Source organism: Halichoerus grypus, chromosome 6 (assembly GCF_964656455.1).
Source record: "Halichoerus grypus chromosome 6, mHalGry1.hap1.1, whole genome shotgun sequence".
NCBI classification, from domain to species: domain Eukaryota; kingdom Metazoa; phylum Chordata; class Mammalia; order Carnivora; family Phocidae; genus Halichoerus; species Halichoerus grypus.
Window position 1 is genome coordinate 106,802,388 of NC_135717.1, and position 23,214 is coordinate 106,825,601.

The following is a 23,214-nucleotide window of genomic DNA, read 5'->3' on the forward strand; positions in this document are numbered from 1 at the left end:
AATGCCCATCACCCTATTACCCAATTCCCCCACCCACCTCCCCTCCAGCAACCCTCAGTTTGTTTCCTAGAGTTAAGAGTCTCTCATGGTTTGTCTCCCTCTCCATTACTTCGCATTCAGTTTTCCCTCCCTTCCCCTATGATCCTCTGCGCTTTCTTATATTCTACATATGAGTGAAACCATATAATTGTCTTTCTCTGATTGACTTATTTTGCTCAGCATAATACTGTCCAGTTCCATCCATGTCAATGTAAATGGTAAGTATTCATCCTTTCTGATGGCTGAGCAATATTCCATTGTATATATGGACCACATCTTCTTTATCCACTCATCTGTCAATGGACATCTCAATTCTTTCCATAGTTTGGCTATTGTGGACATTGCTGGTATAAACATTGGAGTGCATGTACCCCTTCAGATCATTACATTTTGGGCTAAATACCTAGTAGTGCAATTGCTGGGTCATAGGGTAGCTCTATTTTTAACTTCCTGAGGAATCTCCATACTGTTTTCTAGAGTGGCTGCACCAGCTTGCATTCCCACCAACAGTGTAAGAGGGTACCCCTTTCTCCACACCCCCGCCAACATTTGTTGTTTCCTGATTTGTTAATTTTAGCCATTCTGACTGGTGTGACGTGGTATCTTATTGTGGTTTTGATTTGTATTTCCCTGATGCCAAGGGATGTTGAGCATTTTTTCCTGTTTGTTGGCCATTTGTATGTCTTCTTTGCAGAAATATTTGTTCATATCTTCTGCCCATTTCTTGACAGGATTATTGGTTTTGGAGGTATTGAGTTTGATAAGTTCTTTATAGATCTTAGATACTAGCCTTTATCTGATATGTCATTTGCAAATATCTTCTCTTTCTGTACCTTGCCTTTTAGTTTTGTTGACTCCTTCCTTTGCTGTGCAGAAGCTTTTTATCTTGATGAAGTCTGAAGAGTTCATTTTTGCTTTTGTTTCCCTTGCCTTTGGAGACGAATCTAGCAAGAAGTTGCTGCGGCTGAGGTCACAGGTTGCTGTCTATGTTCTACTCTAGGATTTTGATGGATTCCTGTCTCACATTTAGATTTTTCATCCATTTTGAGTTTGTGTATGATGTAAGAGAATGGTCCAGTTTCATTCTTCTGTATGTGGTTGTCCAATTTTCCCAACACCATTTGTTGAAGAGACTGACTTTTATCCACTGGACATTCTCTCCTACTTTGTCAAAAATTAGTTGACATTGAGTTAAGGGTCCATTTCTGGGTTCACTATTCTGTTCCATTAATCTTTGTGTCTGTTTTTGTGCCAGTACCATACTGTCTTGATGATGACAGCTTTGTAATATAGCTTGACGTCCAGGATTGTGATGCCACAAGCTTTGGTATTCTTTTTCAACATTCCTCTGGCTATTCAGGGTCTTTTCTGGTTCCATACAAATTTTAGGATTATTTGTTCCAGCTCTGTGAAAAATGTCAATGGTATTTTGATAGGGATTGCATTAAATGTGTAGATTTTCTGAGAAGCATAGAAATTTTAACAATATTTATTCATCCAATGCATGAGCATTGAATATTTTTCCATTTCTTTGTGTCTTCCTCAATTTCTTTCACAAGTGTCTGTAGTTTTTAGAGTACAGATCCCTTACCTCTTTGGTTAGGTTTATTCCCAGGTATCTTACGATTTTTGGTGAAATTATAAATGGGATTGATTCCTTAATTTTTCTTTCTTCTTTTGCATTGTTAGTGTATAGAAATGCAACTAATTTCTGTGCATTGATTTTATATACTGCCACATTGCTGAATTCCTGTATGAGTTCTAGCAATTTTGGGGTGGAGTATGTTGGGTTTTCCACATAAAGTATCATGCCATCTGTGAAGAGTGGGAGTTTGACTTCTTTGCCGATTTGGATGCCTTTTATTTCTTTTTATTGTCTGATTGCTGAGACTAGGACTTCTAGTACTATGTTCAACAACAGTGGTGAGAGTGGACATCCCTATCATGTTCCTGACGTTAAGGGAAAAGCTCTCAGTTTTTCCCCATTGAGAATGATATTCACTGTGGGTTTTTCATAGATGGCTTTTATGATATTGAGGTATGTTCCTTCTATCCCTATACTTTGAAGAGTTTTAATCAAGAAAGAATGCTTTTTCTGCATCAATTGAGAGGATCACATGGTTCTTGTCTTTTCTTTTACTAATGTGATCTATCGTGTTGATTGATTTGCGAATGTTGAACCACCCTTGCATCCCAGAAATAAATCCCAATTGGTCATGGTGAAGAATCCTCTTAATGTACTGTTGGATCATATTGGCTAGTATCTTTGTATTTTGGCATCTATATTCATCAGGGATATTGGTCTGTAACTCTCCTTTTTGGTGGGGTCTTTGTACGGTTTTGAGATTAAGATAATGCTGGCCTCATAGAACAAGTTTGGAAGTTTTCCTTCCATTTCTATTTTTTGAAACAGCTTCAGAAGAACAGGTATTAATTCTTCTTTAAATGTTTGGTAGAATTCCTCTGGGAAGCCATCCAGCCCTGGACTCTTGTTTGTTGGGAGATTTTTGATTACTACTTCAATTCTTTGCTGGTTATGGGTCTGTTCAGGTTTTTTATTTCTTCCTGCTACAATTTTGGTAGTTTATAAGTTTCTAGGAATGCATCCATTTCTTCCAGATTGCCTAATTTGTTGGCATATAGTTGCTCATAATATGGTCTTTGTATTTCCTTGGTGTTGGTCATTATCTCTCCTCTTTCATTCATGATTTTATTAATTTGGGTCCTTTCTCTTTTCTTTTTGATAAGTCTGGCCAGGGGTTTATCAATCTTATTAATCCTTTCAAAGAACCAGCTTCTAGTTTCATTGATCTGTTCTACTGTTCTTTTGTTTTCCATTTCATTGGTTTCTGCTCTAATCTTTATTATTTCTTTTCTCCTGCTTGGTTTGGGCTCTGTTTGCTGTTCTTTCTCCAGCTCCTTTAGGTGTAAGGTTAGCTTGTGTATTTCAAACATTTCTAGTTTCTTGAGAAAGGCTTGTATTGCTATGTACTTCCCTCTTAGGACTGCCTTTGCTGCATCCCAAAGGTTTTGAACAGTTGTGTTTTCATTTTCATTTGTTTCCATGAATTTTTTAATTCTTCTTTAATTTTCTGGTTGACCCATTCATTCTTTAGTAGGATGCTCTTTAACCTCCAAGTATTTTAGTTCCTTCCAAGTTTCCTCTTGTGATTGAGTTCAAGTTTCAAAGCACTGTGGTCTGAAAATATGCAGGGAATGATCCCAATCTTTTGGTACTGGTTGAGACCTGATTTGTAACCCAGTATGTGATCTATTCTGGAGAATGTTCCATGGGCATTTGAGAAGAATGTGCATTCTGTTGCTTTAGGATGGAATGCTCTAAACATATCTGTGAAGTCCATCTGGTCCTGTGTGTCATTCAAAGCCCTTGTTTCCTTGTTGATCTTCTGCTTAGGTGATCTGTCTATTGCTGTGATTGGGCTGTTTAAAGTCCCCTACTATTATTCTATTATTAATTATCCATGGGTTTCTTTATTTTTTTTATTGGTTTATATAACTGGCTGCTCCCAAGTTAGGAGCATAAATACTTAAAATTGTTAGATTTTCTTGTTGGATAGACCCTTTAAGTATGATATATTGTCCTCTTCATCCCTTACTACAGTCTTTGGTTTAAAATCTAATTTGTCTGATATAAGGATTGCTACCCCAGCTTTCTTTTGATGTCCATTAACATGATAGATGGTTTTCCACCCCCTCATTTTCAGTCTGGAGGTGTCTTTGGGTCTAAAATGTGTCTCTTGTAGACTGCATATTGATGGGTCTTGCTTTTTTATCCAATCTGATACCCTGTGTCTTTGATTAGAGCCTTTAGTCCATTTACATTCAGAGTAACTACTGAAAGATATGAATTTAGTGCCATCGTATTACCTGTAAAATCACTGTTTTTGTGTATTGTTTCTGTTCCTTTCAGATCTATGTTACTTTTGGGCTCTCTCTTTGTTTACAGGATCCCCTTTAATATTTCCTGCAGGGCTGATTTACTGACCACAAATTCTTTTAGTTTCTGTTTGTCCTAGAAGCTCTTTATCTCTCCTTCCATTCTGAATGACAGTCTTGCTGGATAAAGTATTCTTGGCTGCATGTTTTTCTCATTTAGTACCCTCAGTATATCATGCCAGCCCTTTCTGGCCTGCCAGGTCTCTGTGAATAGGTCTTCTACCCTTGTAGGTCTAATGTTCCTACCCTTGTAGGTCAAGGACTTCTTGTCTCAAGCTGCTTTCAGGATTTTCTCTTTGTCTCTGAAATTTGCAAGCTTCACTATTATATGTCGGGCTGTTGACCTAATTTTATTGATTTTGAGGGGGGTTCTCTGTGCCTCCTGGACTTGAATGCCTGTTTTCTTCCCCAGATTAGGGAAGTTCTCAGCTGTAGCTCAAATATACCTTCTGCCCCCCATTTCCTCTTCTTCTGGGACCCCAATAATTCTAATATTGTTTCACTTTATGGTTTCACTGATCTCTGGAATCCTCCCCTCATAGTCCAGTAATTGTTTATCTCTCTTTTGCTCAGTCTCCTTATTCTCCATAATTTTATCTTCTATATCACTTACTCTCTCTTCTGCCTCATTTATCCTAGCAGTAAGAGCCTCCATTGTTGATTGCATCTCCGCAATACCCTTTTTGATTTCAACCTGGTTAGATCTTAGTTCTTTTATGTCTCGAGAAAGGGATTCTCTAGTGTTTTCTATGCTTTTTCCAAGCCCAGCTAGTATCTTTATAATCATTGTTCTGAATTCTAACTCCAAGATTTCACTAATATCCATATTTATTAAGTCTCTAGCATTGAGTACTGCCTCTTGTTCTTTTTTCTGGGAATTTTTCCTTCTGGTCATTTTGTCCAGAGAAGAGATGAACAAGAGAACAAAAAAGAAATAAAAAATAAAAATATCAACAACAACCCCAGCAAAATATACACTAGGCAAATCAGAAGAGATCAGAAACCAAAAAAGAAAAATAAAGGGAAAAAAGAATATAATCAAACAGGTAGACAGAACAGAGTGATACACTTGGCCTGGGGGTATTTTGGTCTGTTTGTTAGAAGACACTTGATCCCAATATTGTAAAGAAAAACATATATATATATATATATATATATATGCACACAAAAATAAAATTGAATACAGTGAAAGAAAGCCAAAAATGAAGAATATATCAATAAAATGTAAATGTAAAAATGAAAATTAAAAAAAGACTTTAAAAAAGAGTTGGTAAAATAAGAAACTAGTTGAAAAGGAAAAAAAGAAAAAAAGAAAGAAAATTTTAGACTGTAGGACTAAAGAATCATGAGAAAAGACCTCGAATTCTACATACTATTTTCCCCTAGCACTGGAGTTTTTCAGTTCTGTGTGATCCATAAACTTGTTTTTAGCGTGATGTTCCTGCTGGTCTTCTGAGGGAGGGGCCTGCTTCACTGATTCTCAGGTGTCTTTGCCTGGGCAGAGTTGCACCACCCTGGCCAGGGGTCCAGGCTCAGTGTAAGTTGCTTCAGGCTGCTCTATGTGGCTTTTGTTCCCTGACAGCTTTCCGCACCACTTTAGAGGATGAAAATAAAAATGGCAGCATCCCGATCTCCAGCCCTGGAGCTGAAAGTTCACAGCCCCCACTCTTCAGTGAACCCTCAGGGAAAAGCAGTCAATCACTTTTTTGTGTATCAAACTCTGCAGATTTCTGCAGTGCGCACCCTCCCAGATCCTCCCAGGGGAAGAAGTAGGGTCACCCAGGTTCTGCCATTTGCAGGTCCCCTGCTAGGAGAGCAGTTGCCCGATTGTGCCGTGGTTCATAGTTTATGGCAAACTGAGCAGAGTCCACTCCCGGGCTTGCCCACCGTTGCTGGCTTCCCTGCTCCAGTGCTTGGGAACTCTGCCGGCTCAGGCATACCTGCTCTTTCTGTGACCCCAGGGATCCTGAGACCACACTCTTCACCACCTGAGCACCTTTCAAGCCGGGATGTCCATCACGGGAGCAGACTTCTAAAAGTTCCGACTTTGTGCGCTCTGTAGCTGGCTTATGGAGGCTCTCTCCCACCATGGTTTATCTTAGGATATATCCCCTCAGATTCATTTCTCCACACCTCCTACCTTGCAAAAAGTGGTTGCTTTTCTATTTGTAGAATTGCAGCAATTCTTTTCTTAGATCTCAGGTTGAATTCACAGGTGTTCAGAATGATTTGATAGATAACTAGCTGAATTCAAGGGACCAGATGAAACAAGGTCCCTTACTCTTTTGCCATCTTCCCTCCTTCTTGCATTTCTACCAGGCTCTTATATTACATTTTCTCAGTAGGTATTCCCCCTTATATTATCTACATTCTTACTTTAACATCCTTTCAGAAGCAGACAGGTATAAATAAATAAAAATACATTCACAGTCCTATCTTTTCATATATGTTGTACATAAGAACTATTTGCCCCTTATGCTATTTGTCTTTAAATTACTTACGTCAGCGTTCGAATGCACTTTGCCGAATCTCTGATATCCCACACCTTAATATAAGATGTAGACACAGTGAAGACCAAACTTGTATAATTACAGTATTTTACAGATACGACATTGTTGGGATGACCCCCCAATGACATAATCTCCTGCCCAGTCACCAGATTCCATACTTTACAAGTACGATCTACAACAAATAAGAAAAGGAAAATAGTGTCAATATGAACTACATTAGGTTCTCTTAACAATAAAAATTATCTAAACCGTTTTTCTCCTATGAGAATGAAATGAAATAAGAAAAAAGTAATTATTCCACTAACCTGAAACAGACATCCTACCTCCATCCTTGACCTTCTGCTTCAGGTTCAAGGGCAAAGTACATATAAAGGATTGGATGAAAGCCAGGTATGTCTGGTGTATGTATTATGAGGTATTAAAAAAATAATTATATAAAATTTTGTAATAGTCGTATCACAAGAATCTTGCCTCATATTGCCCCTGAATTTAAAATGGCATTCCCAAATCAGCCTCTTCAAAATATTCTGCTTTGTTCACTCCTACCTCCTCAAAGCACTCCACACTCATAAACACATACACCTTTCTTTTCTAAGTGTCACTGATTGATGGACTTTATTTTTGACCACAAAACATAATTATAAACTAATTATTTTGTTTTTCTGACATGTCAAATATGTAATTATTCTGGAGATAAATTTAATTTGAATTAGAAAAGTACATTTTCACAGTGTAGATTAATTGGATAATGGTTTGTCATTCACAATTTATAAGTTCTAGCTAGACTGGTATACTTCCTTAGATACAATGAGCAATAAATGCTTGTTGATTAAACTGAGTCCTGTAATGTCCCTAAATGCTAAAAAACTTTTACTAGCTTCCCAAATTCCTGTACATGCTTCCTTCTTACCTTTCTAGCCCTACTGCCCATCACTTCCCTTACAATTACAGTTGACACTTGAACAATAAGGGCTTGAATGGGTCCATTTATATGCAAATTTTTTGATAAATACAGTACAGTAGTACAGTACTAAAAATGTATTCTTCTTCCTTATGATTTTCTTAGTAACCTTTTTTCTCCAGCTTACTTTATTATAAGAACACAGTATATAATACATATAACATACAAAATATGTGTTAATTGACTATTTATGTTACTGGTAAGGCTATTAGTAGTTCAATTTTGGGGGAAATCTATTAGTAGTTCAGTTTTGGAGGAGTCAAAAATTATATGCAGATTTTCTTTTTTTTAAAGATTTTATTTATTTATTTGACAGAGAGAGAGTACAAAGCAGGGGGCGCAGCAGGGAGAGGGAGAAGCAGGCTCCTGCTGAGCAGAGAGCCCGACATGGGGCTTGATCCCAGGACCCTGGGATCATGACCTGAGTCAAAGGCAGACGTTTAACTAACTGAGCCACCCAGGCGCCCCTATATGCAGATTTGACTGTGTCAGCACCCCTAACCCCCAATTTGTTCAAGGTCAACTGTATTCTACTTTTCAACCCAATTAGATTTAGTTTCCAAACATACCCCACTTTTAGCTCTATGTCTCTGCTTATGTTGTTCTATAATCTTGGTTGTCAATTGTTACCTGTCAATATCCAAACCATCCTGTAAGGTTCATCCTAAATGCCTCCGTGTCAAAGCCTTCCTTATTTCTCACAGGTTGGCATAACCTCTCCCTTTTCTGAAAACCCAAAACGCCTAGTCCTTAACTCTTCAGAGCATTTATAGTTGATTTCTAGTTGCCTGCAATTGTACCAAAGGGGTTAAGAGTGCAGGTTTAGAGATGAGTAGACATGGGTTTCCAATCGTGGTTCTTCCACTTACTACTAAATTTATCTGGGAAAATTATTTCATTTCTTGAATCCTCAGTTTCTTCATCTGTAAAATTAGGATGTAACATGTATCTCACTGGGGTTACCATAAGAATTAAATGAGATGTAATTTGGATAGTATTTAGCAAAGTCTCTGACATATAGTTAAGTGCTCAAGAAATGGTGGTTACTACATCTTATTCTCTTTACCACAGTGTACATCATAATGACCTTTTGTCAATTTTTATATAACCTGCATTGCTAAGCTCAGGGCCTTTTGCATGCATTAAGTGCTCAGTTACTGAACGGAAATGTATCCTCTCAACATTCTATTCATATAACATCAACAGAGGTCTTACTTTCTTTCCAACTATGCAATGATTTTATATAATTCAGGAGTTGAACCAGATTATCTCTCAGGTTCTTATGGGTCTTAAGCAGTTTGACTGTTTTTTAAAGCCTGTTAAAAATGTAATCATTTTTTAAAAAATCTGTTAACTATCCACATGAAACAACTACTGGCACCTTTTGATCCAGTGAAGAGGAGATCATCAGTAGAATCCACACAGAGCACAGCTTTTGTGTGCCCTTCAGCTATGTGAATACACTGCAGTGGAGAAGTTCTGATTCCTTTTGAAGCAGGAAATGGGTTGATTATGCCCCTGAGATGGGGGAAAAAACAAGATTTATTTCAGTAGCTATATCATGGGACTAATTTTATTTTCCCCCTGACTTTAAGAAGTCTTTCTAAGTAATTAATAATAAAATTCAGACTGCTCCCTTATCTCTTTTTAAAGGAAAAGGACAGAGACAAAATGTGAATTAGTAATAGTAGTGATGGGGTACATCAACTAATTAGGCATCAGCCAGCAGGTGCATTCTACAAAGAACAAAGCGTATAGTACATTGGATCTTCTTACTAACAAGATCTTCTCTTCAAAGTTTAATTAAGCAATATTGGGAGGTGTTTGATTATACTAAATTCTGACAAATAAGAAAGGATAAATGATGGACAACTGGAAGGTGTGACTCTCTGTCAGGCTGGAACGTGACTCTAGGTCAAAAAGAACATTCTGGGGAAAGTATAACACATATCACCCAAAATACTGAAAAAACAAATTTCAAATGAATTTGAAAAAAGATAGGAATAAACACATACACAGAAATTCTAAAGGGAGAATAGCCCCAAACTATCAAAAAATTAAAGAAAAAAACTCTAACAGTCTCAAAGATTTTAAAAAGGAATGAGACTTTAAAAGTACAATGAGGCTCCTTAGGGAGCTTTCTCAAGTTTAATATTTCTAGACATTCTGCTTTATGCCAGTAGACTACATACTATGGAAATATAAAGGAGTTTAAGATAGGATTTGAATTGAAATAGTTGTGTTGAGAACACTAAGTCAATGTATCTTTGCTCACAGAAGGAAGAAAAGTTACCATGTTGGAATATGTTCATAATATAAGATAGATGGCAATAATATCAAAACAAATAATAGGGATAAAATAAAACTCTTTACATCTTGGGGGGGGAGGGGCAGAGGGAGAGGGAGAATCTTAAGCAGGCTCCACGCCCTGTGCAGAGCCCAATGTGGGACTCAGTCTCACAACCCTGAGATCAAGACCTGAGCCGAAATCAAGAGTTGGACGCTTAACCGACTGAGCCACCCAGGGCCCTTCTATCTTCTTAATGAAAAAGAACAATCTTCAAGATGCAATGGGCAGAAATGATTAAGAAGAAATGTAAATCCCAGATAAGTCAGAACTGACAATAGAGAGTTATCCAATGGATTCAAGTATTTCTGTTCTTAAGTCATTATATCACAGGGTTTTAAAAGAATACACCATTGTGGAGGTAAAAATCACTGTTGGTACACTTAGACTGATAAAGGGGACAAAACATGGAGACCCAAATTTCCAAAAAGCAGGGGGGAAATAGTGGATTTCAGAAATTACAGATGGGTAAAACTTCTTGTTGAGTCTCACAAAGGAAAATATTAAACAAATCATTATAAACACTTAAAAATAAATGCTCATCAGTAAGAGATAACACTAATCTCACAGGGGAAGTTCTTTGTAGGCTTAATAGCAAATTAGGGGAATGTCGTATTCACAATACATGTTGATTCCAAAAAGATCTATACAATAAGATTTTCAAATGATATCCTTGTGGATATGGTAGGTAAGTACAGAACTGTTATAGTAAGGTAGTTCCATCCAATGTTCCTGTCAATTTGGAAGAACATCTTCAATATCTAGTCAATGTTTCCTTAGCACTGAAGACAGAGATGGCATATTTATTAAACTGATATATTGAAGAGCTAGATACTGTATTGTATTGCCTAGGAAAACGACAAACAAAATTTACTTTAAGTACCTACTTAACACTAAAATAATCACTGGATACAATTTAAAGATACAATTTAAGTAGAAGATAGAACAGAATGTTCCAAGTAGGAAAAGACTTAATAGTAGCTTAGATTTAGAGGTGCTTGGGTGGCTCAGCTGGTTAAGCGTTTACCTTTGGCTCAGGTCATGATCCCAGGGTTCTGGGATCGAGCCCCACATCGGGCTCTGTGCTCAGCCCAGAGTCTGCTTCTCCCTCTCCCTCAGCCCTTCCTCCCTACTTGTGTGCGCGCTCTCTCTCTCTCTCAAATAAATAAATAAAATCTTAAAAAAAAATAGTAGCCTAGATTTAAAAAGCTAAAGATGTCATTATGCTAAGTAAAATAAGACAGAGAAAGATAAATGCTATATGATCTCCCTTATATGTGCAATCTAAAAAATACGTATTAAAAAAAAAAAAAAGCTCACAGATACAGAGAATAGACTGGTAATTGCCAGAGGTGGGGGGGTCGGGGATAGAAGAAATGACTGAATTGTTCCCTGGGTTTATTTTAGTTTAAATAAATTGAAATAAATAAATACATAAATAGCTAAAGAGATTTTTTAATTGAATAGAAGATCAATGAATCAACAATTTATGGTTCCTCTACCAACACTTTCAAATAACTTGTTCAATAGTAAATATATATATATTTTATATTTATTTATATATTATTATATGTTATATATGTTATATGTATAACATATATAATATTGTTATATATTATATTGTTATATATTATATATATAAGTATATAAATAAATATAAATAAATAGTAAATAGTAAATATTTCAGGAGAAAGAATGTAATAGAGCTACTATATTCTGCCAAGGCCACATCTGGAAGGAGGTTGAGTTCTAGATGTTAGATTTTAGGAACGTTGAAAAATTGGAGACTTTCCAAAGCAGAGGAAGCAGAACGATGGATCTATAGGCTATATCATATAAGGAGGAGATGATGAAACTAGACCTACTGAGCTGAAAAGAAAATATTCATTGGAGAGAGGACACAAGAGCAGGTTAAGGGCTGAATATTTAAAGAGCTGTCATATACACACAGAAAGAGGTCTGTGGATTAATTCAATTAATTAATCCCAGAAGATTAATTCTGGCAGAGCTCAAGAAGGCTGATGAATAGAAATGTAAATTTAAGCTCAGGACTAAAAAAACAAACAAACTTTATTTTTAGGGTCTAGTTATAATGATTTCAAAAAGTGAAAGTTGTTCCTCATCACTAGAAATGACACCAGGAATTATTATCACTGGATATATAATTATAAAGTCCAAAGCGTATTTGCATACATGTGTCAATGTGAGATTCATGAAATTCATGCTCAGTAACTTGTTTGTAATCTAAGAAGTTAACCAAATTAAAACTGAAATGGAAGCCAAACCTCCCCAAAAGTCTGAATCTCCATTTTGAAATCCTTTTGATGTGAGGTTACATCTATGAACTGAAGCCATAGAATTAGAACTATAGCTTCAAATGTTCAAGAGGGTGACCTAACGCACAGTCAACTGCTACTGGTGCCTCTCAAACAGAAAATAGGCATGTATATTCCAACAAGCTGATCATAAAGAAAAAAAATCATGTTAACAGCCTAAGACATAACAGTCTGTCACGGTAAAGGTTGAAATATTACCAAAGTGAATATTTGCCTCCAGTGACTTATGTATGGCACTGCCACTGTGAGAAGCCTCTTTTTCATTTTTATGTTTTAATATCATTGATTATTCAGACTTCTGAAGAAAAATAAGCTCAACATTAAATACAGCATTTTACTAAGATACTGAAAAATACTCTCCAGTCACAACATTAGGACTAATATTTTATAGAGATTACCTTACACCAAAGATAATTTTTAAAATCAGAAATTGAAAATATACATCCATGGTATTTCTTTCACTATTAAAATTAATCTATTCACATTCTGAAATATAGAAATCAACCTAAAAATAGTTTAAGTTAAGGTCAAATATTGCAAAGTTGTACAACAAACCGGCCTGAAGGAAAAAAAAAATGCTTATTTTTGTTCCATGCAAATCAGTAAAATCTTGTAATACTATAAATGAGATTAATTTCCTCTGCCTACCTTCTGGAGGATCTACTGATGATCAGCAAAATGGCCATAACAGGGGAAACAAGTGCAAAAAGAGAGGAGACAAAATGATAAGTGGAAAGAGGAAATGATAGAAAGAGAGAAATTAAGGGTCCAAAAAAAAAAAAAAACCCATAACATGAAAAAATTCAACATTGTTATTTTTAAAACAGCATCTATCAGAAGAAAATATTTATTATTTTAGAAAAACTCCTTTGCTTTCTATTTCTTCTTATATTTTAGGTATCATAGTATCTTTTCCCCTCCTAGCATATCTTTTTTTCAGGTTTTCACAAAACCTTCCATAAACTTTTTACTTATAATCACTAAACCAACCAAAAAAAAAAACTTATTTACTTCCCACACTTTGAAGGACTGAAAACATTTAATCACTGAGGAACAATGAAATCAATATTCATAGAACTTAATTTCTTTCAAATAAAAGATTTATAGACAGAAAACAAACATCCCAACTTCCTGTGTTATTATACAAAAAAAAAGTTTTCCACTGCTTTGTCTAAAAGGTATGACAAAAACATATTAAAATTAATATGTTTAAAAATATTAGTGTGTTTATATGGTTTATAACAAGTTATGCATACAAAAGTGAGATATGCCTATAGTTCCTAGGAAGGCATCTTAGAACATCAACGAAATGCCAGAATGTAGGAAAGATAGAAAGTACCTGTGTACCTCCGACAGAGAGGAATCACTTTCATCAGACCTACAGTGAAAGAGTTAGAATTATGAGGAGAAAGAACACAGAGGTCAATAGGTAGACACTGAGATTGAACTGAAAACCAACAGTATGAATAATAGAAATATAGCAAACATTTCCTTTATAGTGAATGCCCTGCTTTTCTATTTGCACTGAATATCTGCAAATTCAATGTACAGCTACATCTAGTAATATATTTTATTCTTATGTTTTCTCCTAAGACTTTGAGGCAAAACTTTCTATTACTGATCTACAGAAAACCTATCAATCCTCACTTCTAAAGTTTGGGCCCTAAAGAGGAAATATATCGAGTAAGTAAAATACATCACTTCAAGATTCTTCCTATTTAATTTGATTAGTACTAGAAATTTTTTCTCATTTAAACAGCTATTAATGAATTTTATCCATCTTGATAATTACTTTGGATTTAGATTCTAATGTTTGCATGCAAAGCAAATTACCCAAAAAGCAATAACCTTTGATTTTAATTTATCTCAAAAACATGGAGGTCTCCTGATGAGGGAATCCCTCAGTAATAGAGGACTTTAGTAGGATTTTAAAAATAGGTGAGCCACTCCTATCAGTCCTACCCTGAAACCTGCAAGACTGGCAATAAGTCTGGTTATCGTGAAAATCTATCAATTTGTTGTTTGGGAAGAAGGAGGACAGAGTGAATGCTGACATGGAATATAACCAGAAACAATGTGTGGGATCTGCTTCTAGCTGAGATGTTCTAGTATTAAAAGAGAGTCCGAAAGAAAAATGATTCAAAAGGTAGGTGAGTCTTTGAAAGTGAGGTCAGTTATTCTCAGTTTTAGCTTATAGAGATGATGACAGAGTCAAATTATTGGTAGCTTATAAAATATGTCTGTAGAAAATATAAAACTATGACTAGGATTGTCAAGATTATCAAGACTGACAGAAAATCTTATGCCTGTGAATGTAAGGCAGACAAAATTTAATAATTCTTCATATCATTAGTGAAAACAAACTTCTCAAAGACATTTCTAATGTTCTTCTACTCTTTTTTCAATTAAATGGGAGCTATGACTTAATAATGTTAAAAGAGTTGTTTTTCAATAACACATGATATTTATCTGTCTAGATCATTTTAAAGGACATGTCATCTACTGATTAAACTATATTAAAATCTAATCAAGAAATTTATCCATAAATTAGGCAGATTAAAAATTCTTTCAAAATATGTGCTTCTCTAAGTCTACAGAGCCGTCTAGCATGATCTCAACACGCCAGACAGATCTTAAACAGCATCCTATAAATCTCAGAAGTTGTTGATCTACACAGGGAGATTATAGCTTAGAAAACAAATAACAGGGATGGGAGACTGGATATGAAGTACATACATCCACAATGTTACATTCAAAATCAAAGCAGATAAGTCAGAGTTAATAAATATCTTACAGCAGCATTGTTAGTATTGAATTCTTGCAAGAGAGATTCTGGCTCAATGTGGGAATACTTTTTCACTTCAAATTTAATGCAAATTGTATTTCTCACACCCCTCTAACTTCTCTTCCTCCACAACCCACCTTCAGTCCCAACCCCCTCGACCTATAAAGGAACTGTCTTTTATTATTTTATTTTATTACTAAAGTTTTGTGATAGATTTGTGTCAAACAACCAAATGGTAACATGTTACACATATGACAATGGTCTTTGTAAACTGTTATATGCATGGAAGGTAAAATATTTGCCTCTTTTCAACTCAGGGGACATGGATTAGAGGCTTTTGTGGGCTCAGAGAAGCTGAAGAATCCCAAGAAACGTAAACTTCAAGTGGCCTCAAAGATATTTCAATTCTAGTTTACTTAGAAAAGGCAAGACAAATGCTGAAAGTATAGCAATGCAGATCTACAACAGGGAATAATGTTCAGCAGGAAAATAATTTTCTCTCATCTTTTCTATATGGTTCATTTCCCATTGGAAAAACATATCAAATATGACAAGAGTTCACAAGTCAGACTTCATCTCCCACACAAAGAGATGGCTAAATGTTTTCTACAGACCATATTGAAAGGCTCAGAACACTGTAATAAACAGAGGGACTCTTTTCCATAAAGACTTACTTATCCTGCTGAACGGATGTGTTTCCCTGAGAAACAGTAAGACGGTTAAAAACATTCAGTTCATTACGGGGCCGGCTTGGTGGGGAAGAAGGAGGTGAAAGACTAGCCTCTGAGGTTCCAGAATCTGAGCTACAAGAAAAAAAGAACATTAAAATAGGTGGCTTTAATTGGTTATGATTTGTTAGGAATGTTATAAGAAACATGCTTTTTTAAAAAAGCTTTTCATTAGAGAATTCCTTCCATCGTTCCTCTCTTCCTTTTTTGTAAGATAAAATACACTCTGAACAGGGGTGCCTGGGTGGCTCAGTCGGTTAAGCGGCTGCCTTCGGCTCAGGTCATGATCCCAGGGTCCTGGGATCGAGCCCCGCATCAGGCTCCCTGCTCGGCGGAGAGCCTGCTTCTCCCTCTCCCTCTGTCTGCCGCTCTGCCTACTTGTGCTCTCTCTCTACCTCTGTTAAATAAATAAAAATCTTAAAAAAAAAAAATACACTCTGAACAATTTAACTAAAAAAAAAAAAAAAACCTTTTTCACTGGATTTTGTTACATTGCCCACAAGATGGCACTAAAGAAAATGTTTGGTCTGCTGAAATCTAAAGTCATTACAAACAAAGGAAGCCAAATTTATTTTAGAGTTAAAACCAAGCTACTCACTTGACAGATGGGGAAAGAGAGCCAGAGTGTTTAAGAGCGATTTGCTTTTTCAACGATTCACTTACTTTTATTTTTATATTACTTATTTGCTCCATCCCCTACCTCCCAATTATCCCTGAGACATTCAATCCAGTAGAAACAGACAAATTACATCTTTAGATACAGGAAGCAAGGATGATTAAAAGGATAATTTCCATGACATTCAAGTCAGCCAAACCAGTGTTCAAAGTAGAGTGTGCTGGTATAAGACTGTCCACTTGGGTACAGAAAATATATGAAAACTCCTTTTTCTGTTTATTTTTATGTTAAAAAATTTGCTCTACTAATATTTAAATGTAGCCTGGCACTGATACTCTCCCTCAAGACCATGTCACAGTTCTACCCATCACATGCAGCACCTCAGGTGACCTGAGGGAGGAGTGGGTGAGCCACGGGGTAGAGAGGTGACAGGGGCTCTCACCCCCTTCATTCAACTTTCCGCACGTTGCGATATTGCAATTTACAAATGCCCATTTAAGTGGATCATCAGATTATACTACGTACTGTTAAGTAAATAACCCTCACAAAACAAAGTTCCTAAAAGATTTCAGCAAGAAACAATTTAAACAGAAAAGAACAGCAAGAGAATGGTACAACTAACACACCCTATGACTAACACTAGTTCTGTCAGCCACTTTAAAGAGGTAAAGTCAGTGGAAGTTTCATCAGTCAAAATCAATTTCAAATTTTTCTAGAAGACTATCTGAAATACAGATTCACTAACCTTCATCTCAACTGTATATGAACTTTCACAATGATATGCACAAGTAATTGAAAAATAAATAAGAGTACAGGAACCGGGGCAAGCGTTCAAGTATTTTTACAGGTTTGTGTGTGACCAAGAAACATTTAGCTGAGCCAACAGCTGACTTGATTGTCTTGATTAGTCAAATCAGTCATAACCATAGAGCCAGCCTACATTTGGAAAATAACTTCACCATTGTCCTTTAGCATTTAAGTGCAACAGACATTTTATGCAATCTAGTCGATAAAAAGTATGAGTCACTTACTGTTTTTGTTCCTTGGACTTTGATTTTTCTGCTTTTTCATATGCTTTTCTCCTGGTTATAGGGGAAGGCTCTGGTAGTTTTTTTTCTGATAGAGATGACTGTCTGGAACTAAAAGAGAAAAAAGACTCTTTAATCATCAAATTTTAAATATATACATACAACTTTGTTTGGCAGATATTCAACCTAAAATTTTTAATAGATTAATAACCAGAACTTGAGAAAGTATTACTTGGGAACAAAAAACAAAACTAGGATAGGAATATATTATATGAGTAATTAATTGATGGAAGCCTGACACCTATATATTTAACTTGTAAATTGGCAATCTTATTAAATATATGAAACCTATTATCTTTGAATATAAATATCAATCCTATACTGCCAAATAGTTCAAATCATTTATTTGAAACATAAATGATTACGTTGATTAGAACTGTTTCAGTTGAAAAAAAGGTGTCTTTATAGTCTTACAAGAACAAAAATATTAGAATATTAGAATATGAAAAACAATGAGATTTAATGAATATGAAGACACAGTCAAAAACAGACACACAAATAACACAATAATTTTACCTAACTAGTATTTAGATATTAGTAGCTATATAAATTTTAGTAATAAAAACATTCTTATTATAAACTTTAAATGTTGAATAGTGGCTATGTTATCAACAATTTAAAATGATTATTTTTCCATATGGTGGTAACGAATTTTGATTAGAAAAAAAATTTTTTTTGCTATTTTTTTGCTACTGTTGGCTAGGTATATTAATAAGAAAACACACTAAGGAATTACAAAGCAATATTACCAGAATGGGCTTACATGATTCCTATTTGAAAGTGAAAGCTAAATATTTAAACTTCATGTACCTGACTTTCTAATCAAAAGAAATCACATTTCAAAAATCCTTCAACAAGTTAAATCCTGGGGGCCACCTGAGTAAATTATTTTACATCATGCAGTAAGTCATGCAGTAATGACTTATTAAGAGTTACCACACCAACCTCGTCTATCTCTTAAATTTTTACAGGATGACACAAGCACCTGGATTTATGAAAACCTGAAAACAGATCATGTGAAGTGATAGAGTCCAAAACATATATTTTATAATCTGTCAAAAAGGATACACTTTAAAAATGAAAAAAAGTGGGGAGGGCAAAAAGAAGGTATTACCTGAATCTGGTTTCCAGGCCATAGATTTATTCTTGAAGTTCCAAAAGTCTCAACTCAAATCTGTTCCTAAAATCTATTCTGTTTATATCACTACCTTCACCAAAAGCATTTCTTCAACAGTCATCTTATCAAAAAAGCACTGAAGCCATTAGCTATACTGGTTAGCAATCTCTATTAGCAAATCCAATAGTTAATTTAGTTAATTACATAGGCCACATCAAGCACATGCAAGAAAGTTGCCATCGTTAAAATTAAATTTGGATCGAAAGGTAGCAGATGGGCTTACTGAATGGAAGATGACAGAAATATTTTCATAAAATGAAGGAAGTTTTAAAAAAGCTTAAAAAAAGGGAGTTATGGGAAACAGATACTTAAAGGGGGAAAGTTTGTTATATTTTATTATTTGCAGAGTCATGTAGTATATGCAATTTTTTGGCAATATTCCTCAATATTCCTCAACGCAGTAATGTATTCATTCCATAAATCATTTGCTAGGTCATATGTGAGGGTTACTTTGAAAAAAAATGTCATTAAAAATCTTTACCAGTGAATAACTGATCTGATATATAATCTGATATAATATAATTATCAAAACATACAAACATAGCGTACACAAACATACCAGCTTGGGTAGAGAAATCTTTGTCCTCAAGACAGTAGTGAAAATTCTAAGTTTTGTTTTGAACAGAATGTCTTTTGTTCATATTATCATAAATGGGAGAGAGAATATTCCCTCCTTCAAATTTTTAATAATACCAATAAAAATATCTTGTGCACGTATCCCAGATATGCAATGCAATGTGCTTCAAGGCAAAAAATTAGGAAAGCTTAAAATGATTAAGTTTGTAATTGATATTTCTTTTTCTTTATAGGGTTAGCAAAGGTTTGCTATCCTGACCAGCCTCTTAGAACGAGGACATACATTAATTTAGAGCAAATCTGAGACTTTAAAGCTTCTGTTTTATATAATGGTTTTATAGATATAACTACCTGATTTAGGTGTTCCTAAATAAATTTTGTCTGTAATTCATAACTCAGCCTTTGTGAAAATTATAACCCTTAAGAATGACCTTCAAACTCAGAAACAAGCAACGCAATTGAACAGAGAATATCTCATCTTAAATGATTTCAAATGTCAAAAAAATTAGACGAGATAATACCTAACAGAAATTCCTTTGAAAACCAGATATCTTATTTACATAATTTTTAAAAATAGAAATAAGAAATTAGCAACATGCACATAAAAAATTAAAAAAGAAAGAAAACGAAAAAGAAAAGCCAAAAGAAAGGACGTTAGTGTAGCTGGGCCAGACTTACATGCTGCCTATCTTAGAAGGGAAGCCAGATGGGGGAGGGAGCTCTTTTTCCCTAGCAGAAGTACCACTTGTCTCTGTATTCATTCCAATCTCTTGCCCTTCTGCAACAGGTGTAAGAGGGCCCGGCAAGGAGGCATCTCCTGTACTAGTATCTGAGGCTAGTTCACTGCTATCTGCATACAGCAATTCCATTTGAGTGGTGGTTCTCCTTCGGGCCTAGTCGGAGAATGGAAGGAAAAGCAATCAGGAGCAAACTTCTGCAGAGACGATTAGGGAATAGAGATTTAATATTAGTTTGAAATAGGTAACAACATTGAGCATGTCATTTCCTAGCAAGTGTGTCAAACACAGCATGTAAGACAGTGACAAGCCAGAGCTACAGCCAGGTAAGACCTTTAGGGGCCATAATAACGGCCAACATTTTATATTGCACTTATTGTATGCCAGGCATTGTTCAAACACCTTATTATATTAGCATGTACTATCACTATCCCAATTCACAAATGAGGAAACTAAGGTTCAGAGAAGCTAAGTAATTGACCCAAAATCACACAACTGGTAAGTGGCAAAGCCAGATTCAAAAACAAGCAATTTGCCACCCTGCCACTCATGGCCAGCTCCCTCAACACAGAATTTTTTTAAAAAATGAAAGAAGAAACAAATTAAACCAAAAGTTAACTGCAGGGAAGCTCAACTAAATTCTGATTTTTCTTATGTTTAAATGCTTTTTTTAATATCACTTTTAAATTTTATTTTAATATCTCTTTTTAAATCTGCTTCTCAGTTTTTGGGACCTTGTCCTCCTGATGCCTTGGCTGTGTTTTAACCTGCCTGCTAGGTAATTCAACACCAGCCCGCACCAGCTCTCAGCAGCACGGTGAGGCAGGGGAAGGTTATTTTCCTAGAATCTAAACTCACTATACACATTCCTTACCTTACTCTTGAAAACTGACTGACTATCCTGTTGTTGCTCAGTTGTTATTATCACTAAGGTATTAAAGGATAAGCAAGGTGTTTATCAGATTATAAGCCTCTAAAGAGCAAACACCCTGTTTTATTCAACTTTATATCCCCTATACTCAGCATAATGCTGGTACATACCTATTTAACATATACAGTCAACTTTATTTTTTCAGTGATGAAAAATAGATGATATGAGATCCTTTCAGGTATCTCTGTAGTTTAAAAGGAGTAGTAGGTAGCACCTCAGAAAATTTCTGGGAAAAGGAAAGCCCTCCAACCAGTTTTTTTACCTGGTCAGTTCTCCTCACTGCCAATAGCCCAAGGCAGAGAGGAATCATGTTCTTATGAATCCCTAAGCATAGTGGTTCCTTCAGGAGATGACTTTTAGGGCCCAACTTCACACCTCTCTGGCAGCCCAGCAGGGCACGAATAACTAGGCTTTCATGGGGCCTGAAAGACATTCAGGACCTTAACAGATTCTCTCTTCCACTTAAGATGGGATCCAAACCATACTAGGATGTTTTCTTTGAGTTTGGGTAACTTCTGTTGAGTCACTTAGAAAAATAAAACACAAACCACACGTTGCCAAGGATCATACATAGAGCCTGGCGACATTTTTTTTTTTTTTTTGATTGGTTTAACCAGTGTTTTAAAGATCAGGAAATCCTACATAAAAATCTCTATTTAAGGCTTCTTTGGAAATAACAGAATTTCTAGAAGTCTCAGGCCTATATTCCTCATGACAAAAATGAGCGAGAGTTAAGTAGTGGTTATTTGCTTAGAAGAGGCATGTCCTCTTCAGGTAATCATAATGACTCCTACTCATTATTTTACAGCTAGCCAAATCGCTCATTTATATTACGTGACTGTTCACTATGGGCCTTCAATCTGTCCTAATTCATTTGCACAGTGTTATTCTTTCAGGTTCTGATTCTCTCCATTCATTTAACAAATATTTACTAAACACTATAAGAATTCTTTGTTTTTAAACATCTTAAAATAATGGTTAGTTAATTCATCCACTATCAAATGCTAACAACTCCCAATCTGAAACATACTATGTGTATCTTACACATTTAACAGCATGTGTCACTGATATTTTTTTAAACCTTATATGCATTATAGCCTCATCACTTTTTAATACAACATGATGATTAAGAGTTGGCTTATCATTCAAACCACCTCAGGAGACTAGTTTAACAAAATAAATATGAAACACTATGACATACTAGAATGTTAAAATTTCAACAATTTCCTGTTAATTTACAAATTTTGCAAATTCATGCTGTATGCCACTACAGGGTCTACAATCTCCTATATTATTAGGAAATTTAGGTGACTTTAATAAATTAGCACATTACTTCCTTAATGGGTAATAAAACTTTTAGGAAAAACCTGGAAGAAAAAAAGAATTGGTCTCCACCATCATATCTTCTCTAGTAGAAAGAGTGCAATAATGCGGTAAAGCACAAGTTCCACGAAGCAGAAATGTTTCAGTATAATTTTTCCCAAAGGTAATACAGAACTAAATTTCTTACACATGGGAGCTCTGGTAAAAGTATGCCAATTTGCTAACCTACGAAGGGTCTGAAACCCATGTGTGTGTTTGTTTATTTGTTTGTTTATTTTTGAGAGAGAGAGAGTGCAAGTGTGGGGGAGTGGGGAGGGGAGGTGGAGAGGCAGAAGGAGAGAGAGAATGTTAAGCAGGCTCCAGGCCCAGCACAGAGCCAGACACAGGGCTCGATCTCACGACCCTGAGATCATGACCTGAGCCAGAATCAACAGTTGAACACTTACCCAGCTGAGCCACCCAGGCACCCCTGAAACCTATGTGTTTAATAGTGATAACAAAAAACAGTGGGAAAGGATGCTTACCTGCTATTTTCGATTCTCCTTACCTTGCTTTTAGGTTTCACTTCACCACAAAGTTTCATAAGGTCTGAAGATAGCGTGCTATACACAAATAAATAATTAACCACAGATTAAAGGGGAACTTACAGAAAACTGTATGTCTTCTATGTTTATAACTATAGAAAACATCTTACATGTCTATGGGTAAGAAAAGACAATATTTAAAATCAAAATGAACTAATTTAAAAATAATTCATTTTCTTTCTTTAAATATCCCAGTAAATTTTATTTTAAAATTTGTGGTGGTTAAATATGGCTTAGTTTGGTTTCCATAATACTGTTTCTAGTGCTATTCACTTAGCCATAAAATTCAAATTAGTTGTTTTATGGTAATTGTTTGAAGCAACAAGATAAAAGTATTTAAAATATTACAGAAACAAGTAAAATCTATTAAGTTTCTACAGGCTCTCTTACCTTCCTTCTGATCCTGGGCTGTTTAAAGGTGCATCTTCATCAGTACTATCCTCTACATTTTCTAAAAAAAAAAAAAAATGTCCAAAACCTAAGTATTATCCACATGTCATAATTTGAATGATTGAAATC

At 35.4% G+C, this 23,214-nt stretch overlaps 1 protein-coding gene across 9 annotated transcripts in view; it reads right to left on the reverse strand.

Moving 5' to 3' along the window:
• The window catches only part of KIF21A (kinesin family member 21A), a 147,375-nt gene that overhangs the window by 11,049 nt on the left and 113,112 nt on the right, over positions 1–23,214 (reverse strand). For 4 of the 9 annotated variants that reach the window (XM_036074436.2, XM_078075880.1, XM_036074433.2 and 1 more), the window contains 9 exons: positions 23,086–23,146; positions 22,659–22,713; positions 19,799–20,013; positions 17,311–17,418; positions 15,610–15,738; positions 13,490–13,528; positions 12,799–12,813; positions 8,849–8,985; positions 6,498–6,678 (listed from right to left, as the gene is read on the reverse strand). In XM_036074436.2, coding sequence (XP_035930329.2) covers positions 6,498–6,678; positions 8,849–8,985; positions 12,799–12,813; positions 13,490–13,528; positions 15,610–15,738; positions 17,311–17,418; positions 19,799–20,013; positions 22,659–22,713; positions 23,086–23,146 — 940 coding nt within the window. The remainder of the gene's footprint in view (positions 1–6,497; positions 6,679–8,848; positions 8,986–12,798; positions 12,814–13,489; positions 13,529–15,609; positions 15,739–17,310; positions 17,419–19,798; positions 20,014–22,658; positions 22,714–23,085; positions 23,147–23,214) is intronic. The other 5 variants (XM_036074438.2, XM_036074443.2, XM_078075881.1 and 2 more) reach the window with 3 other exon arrangements.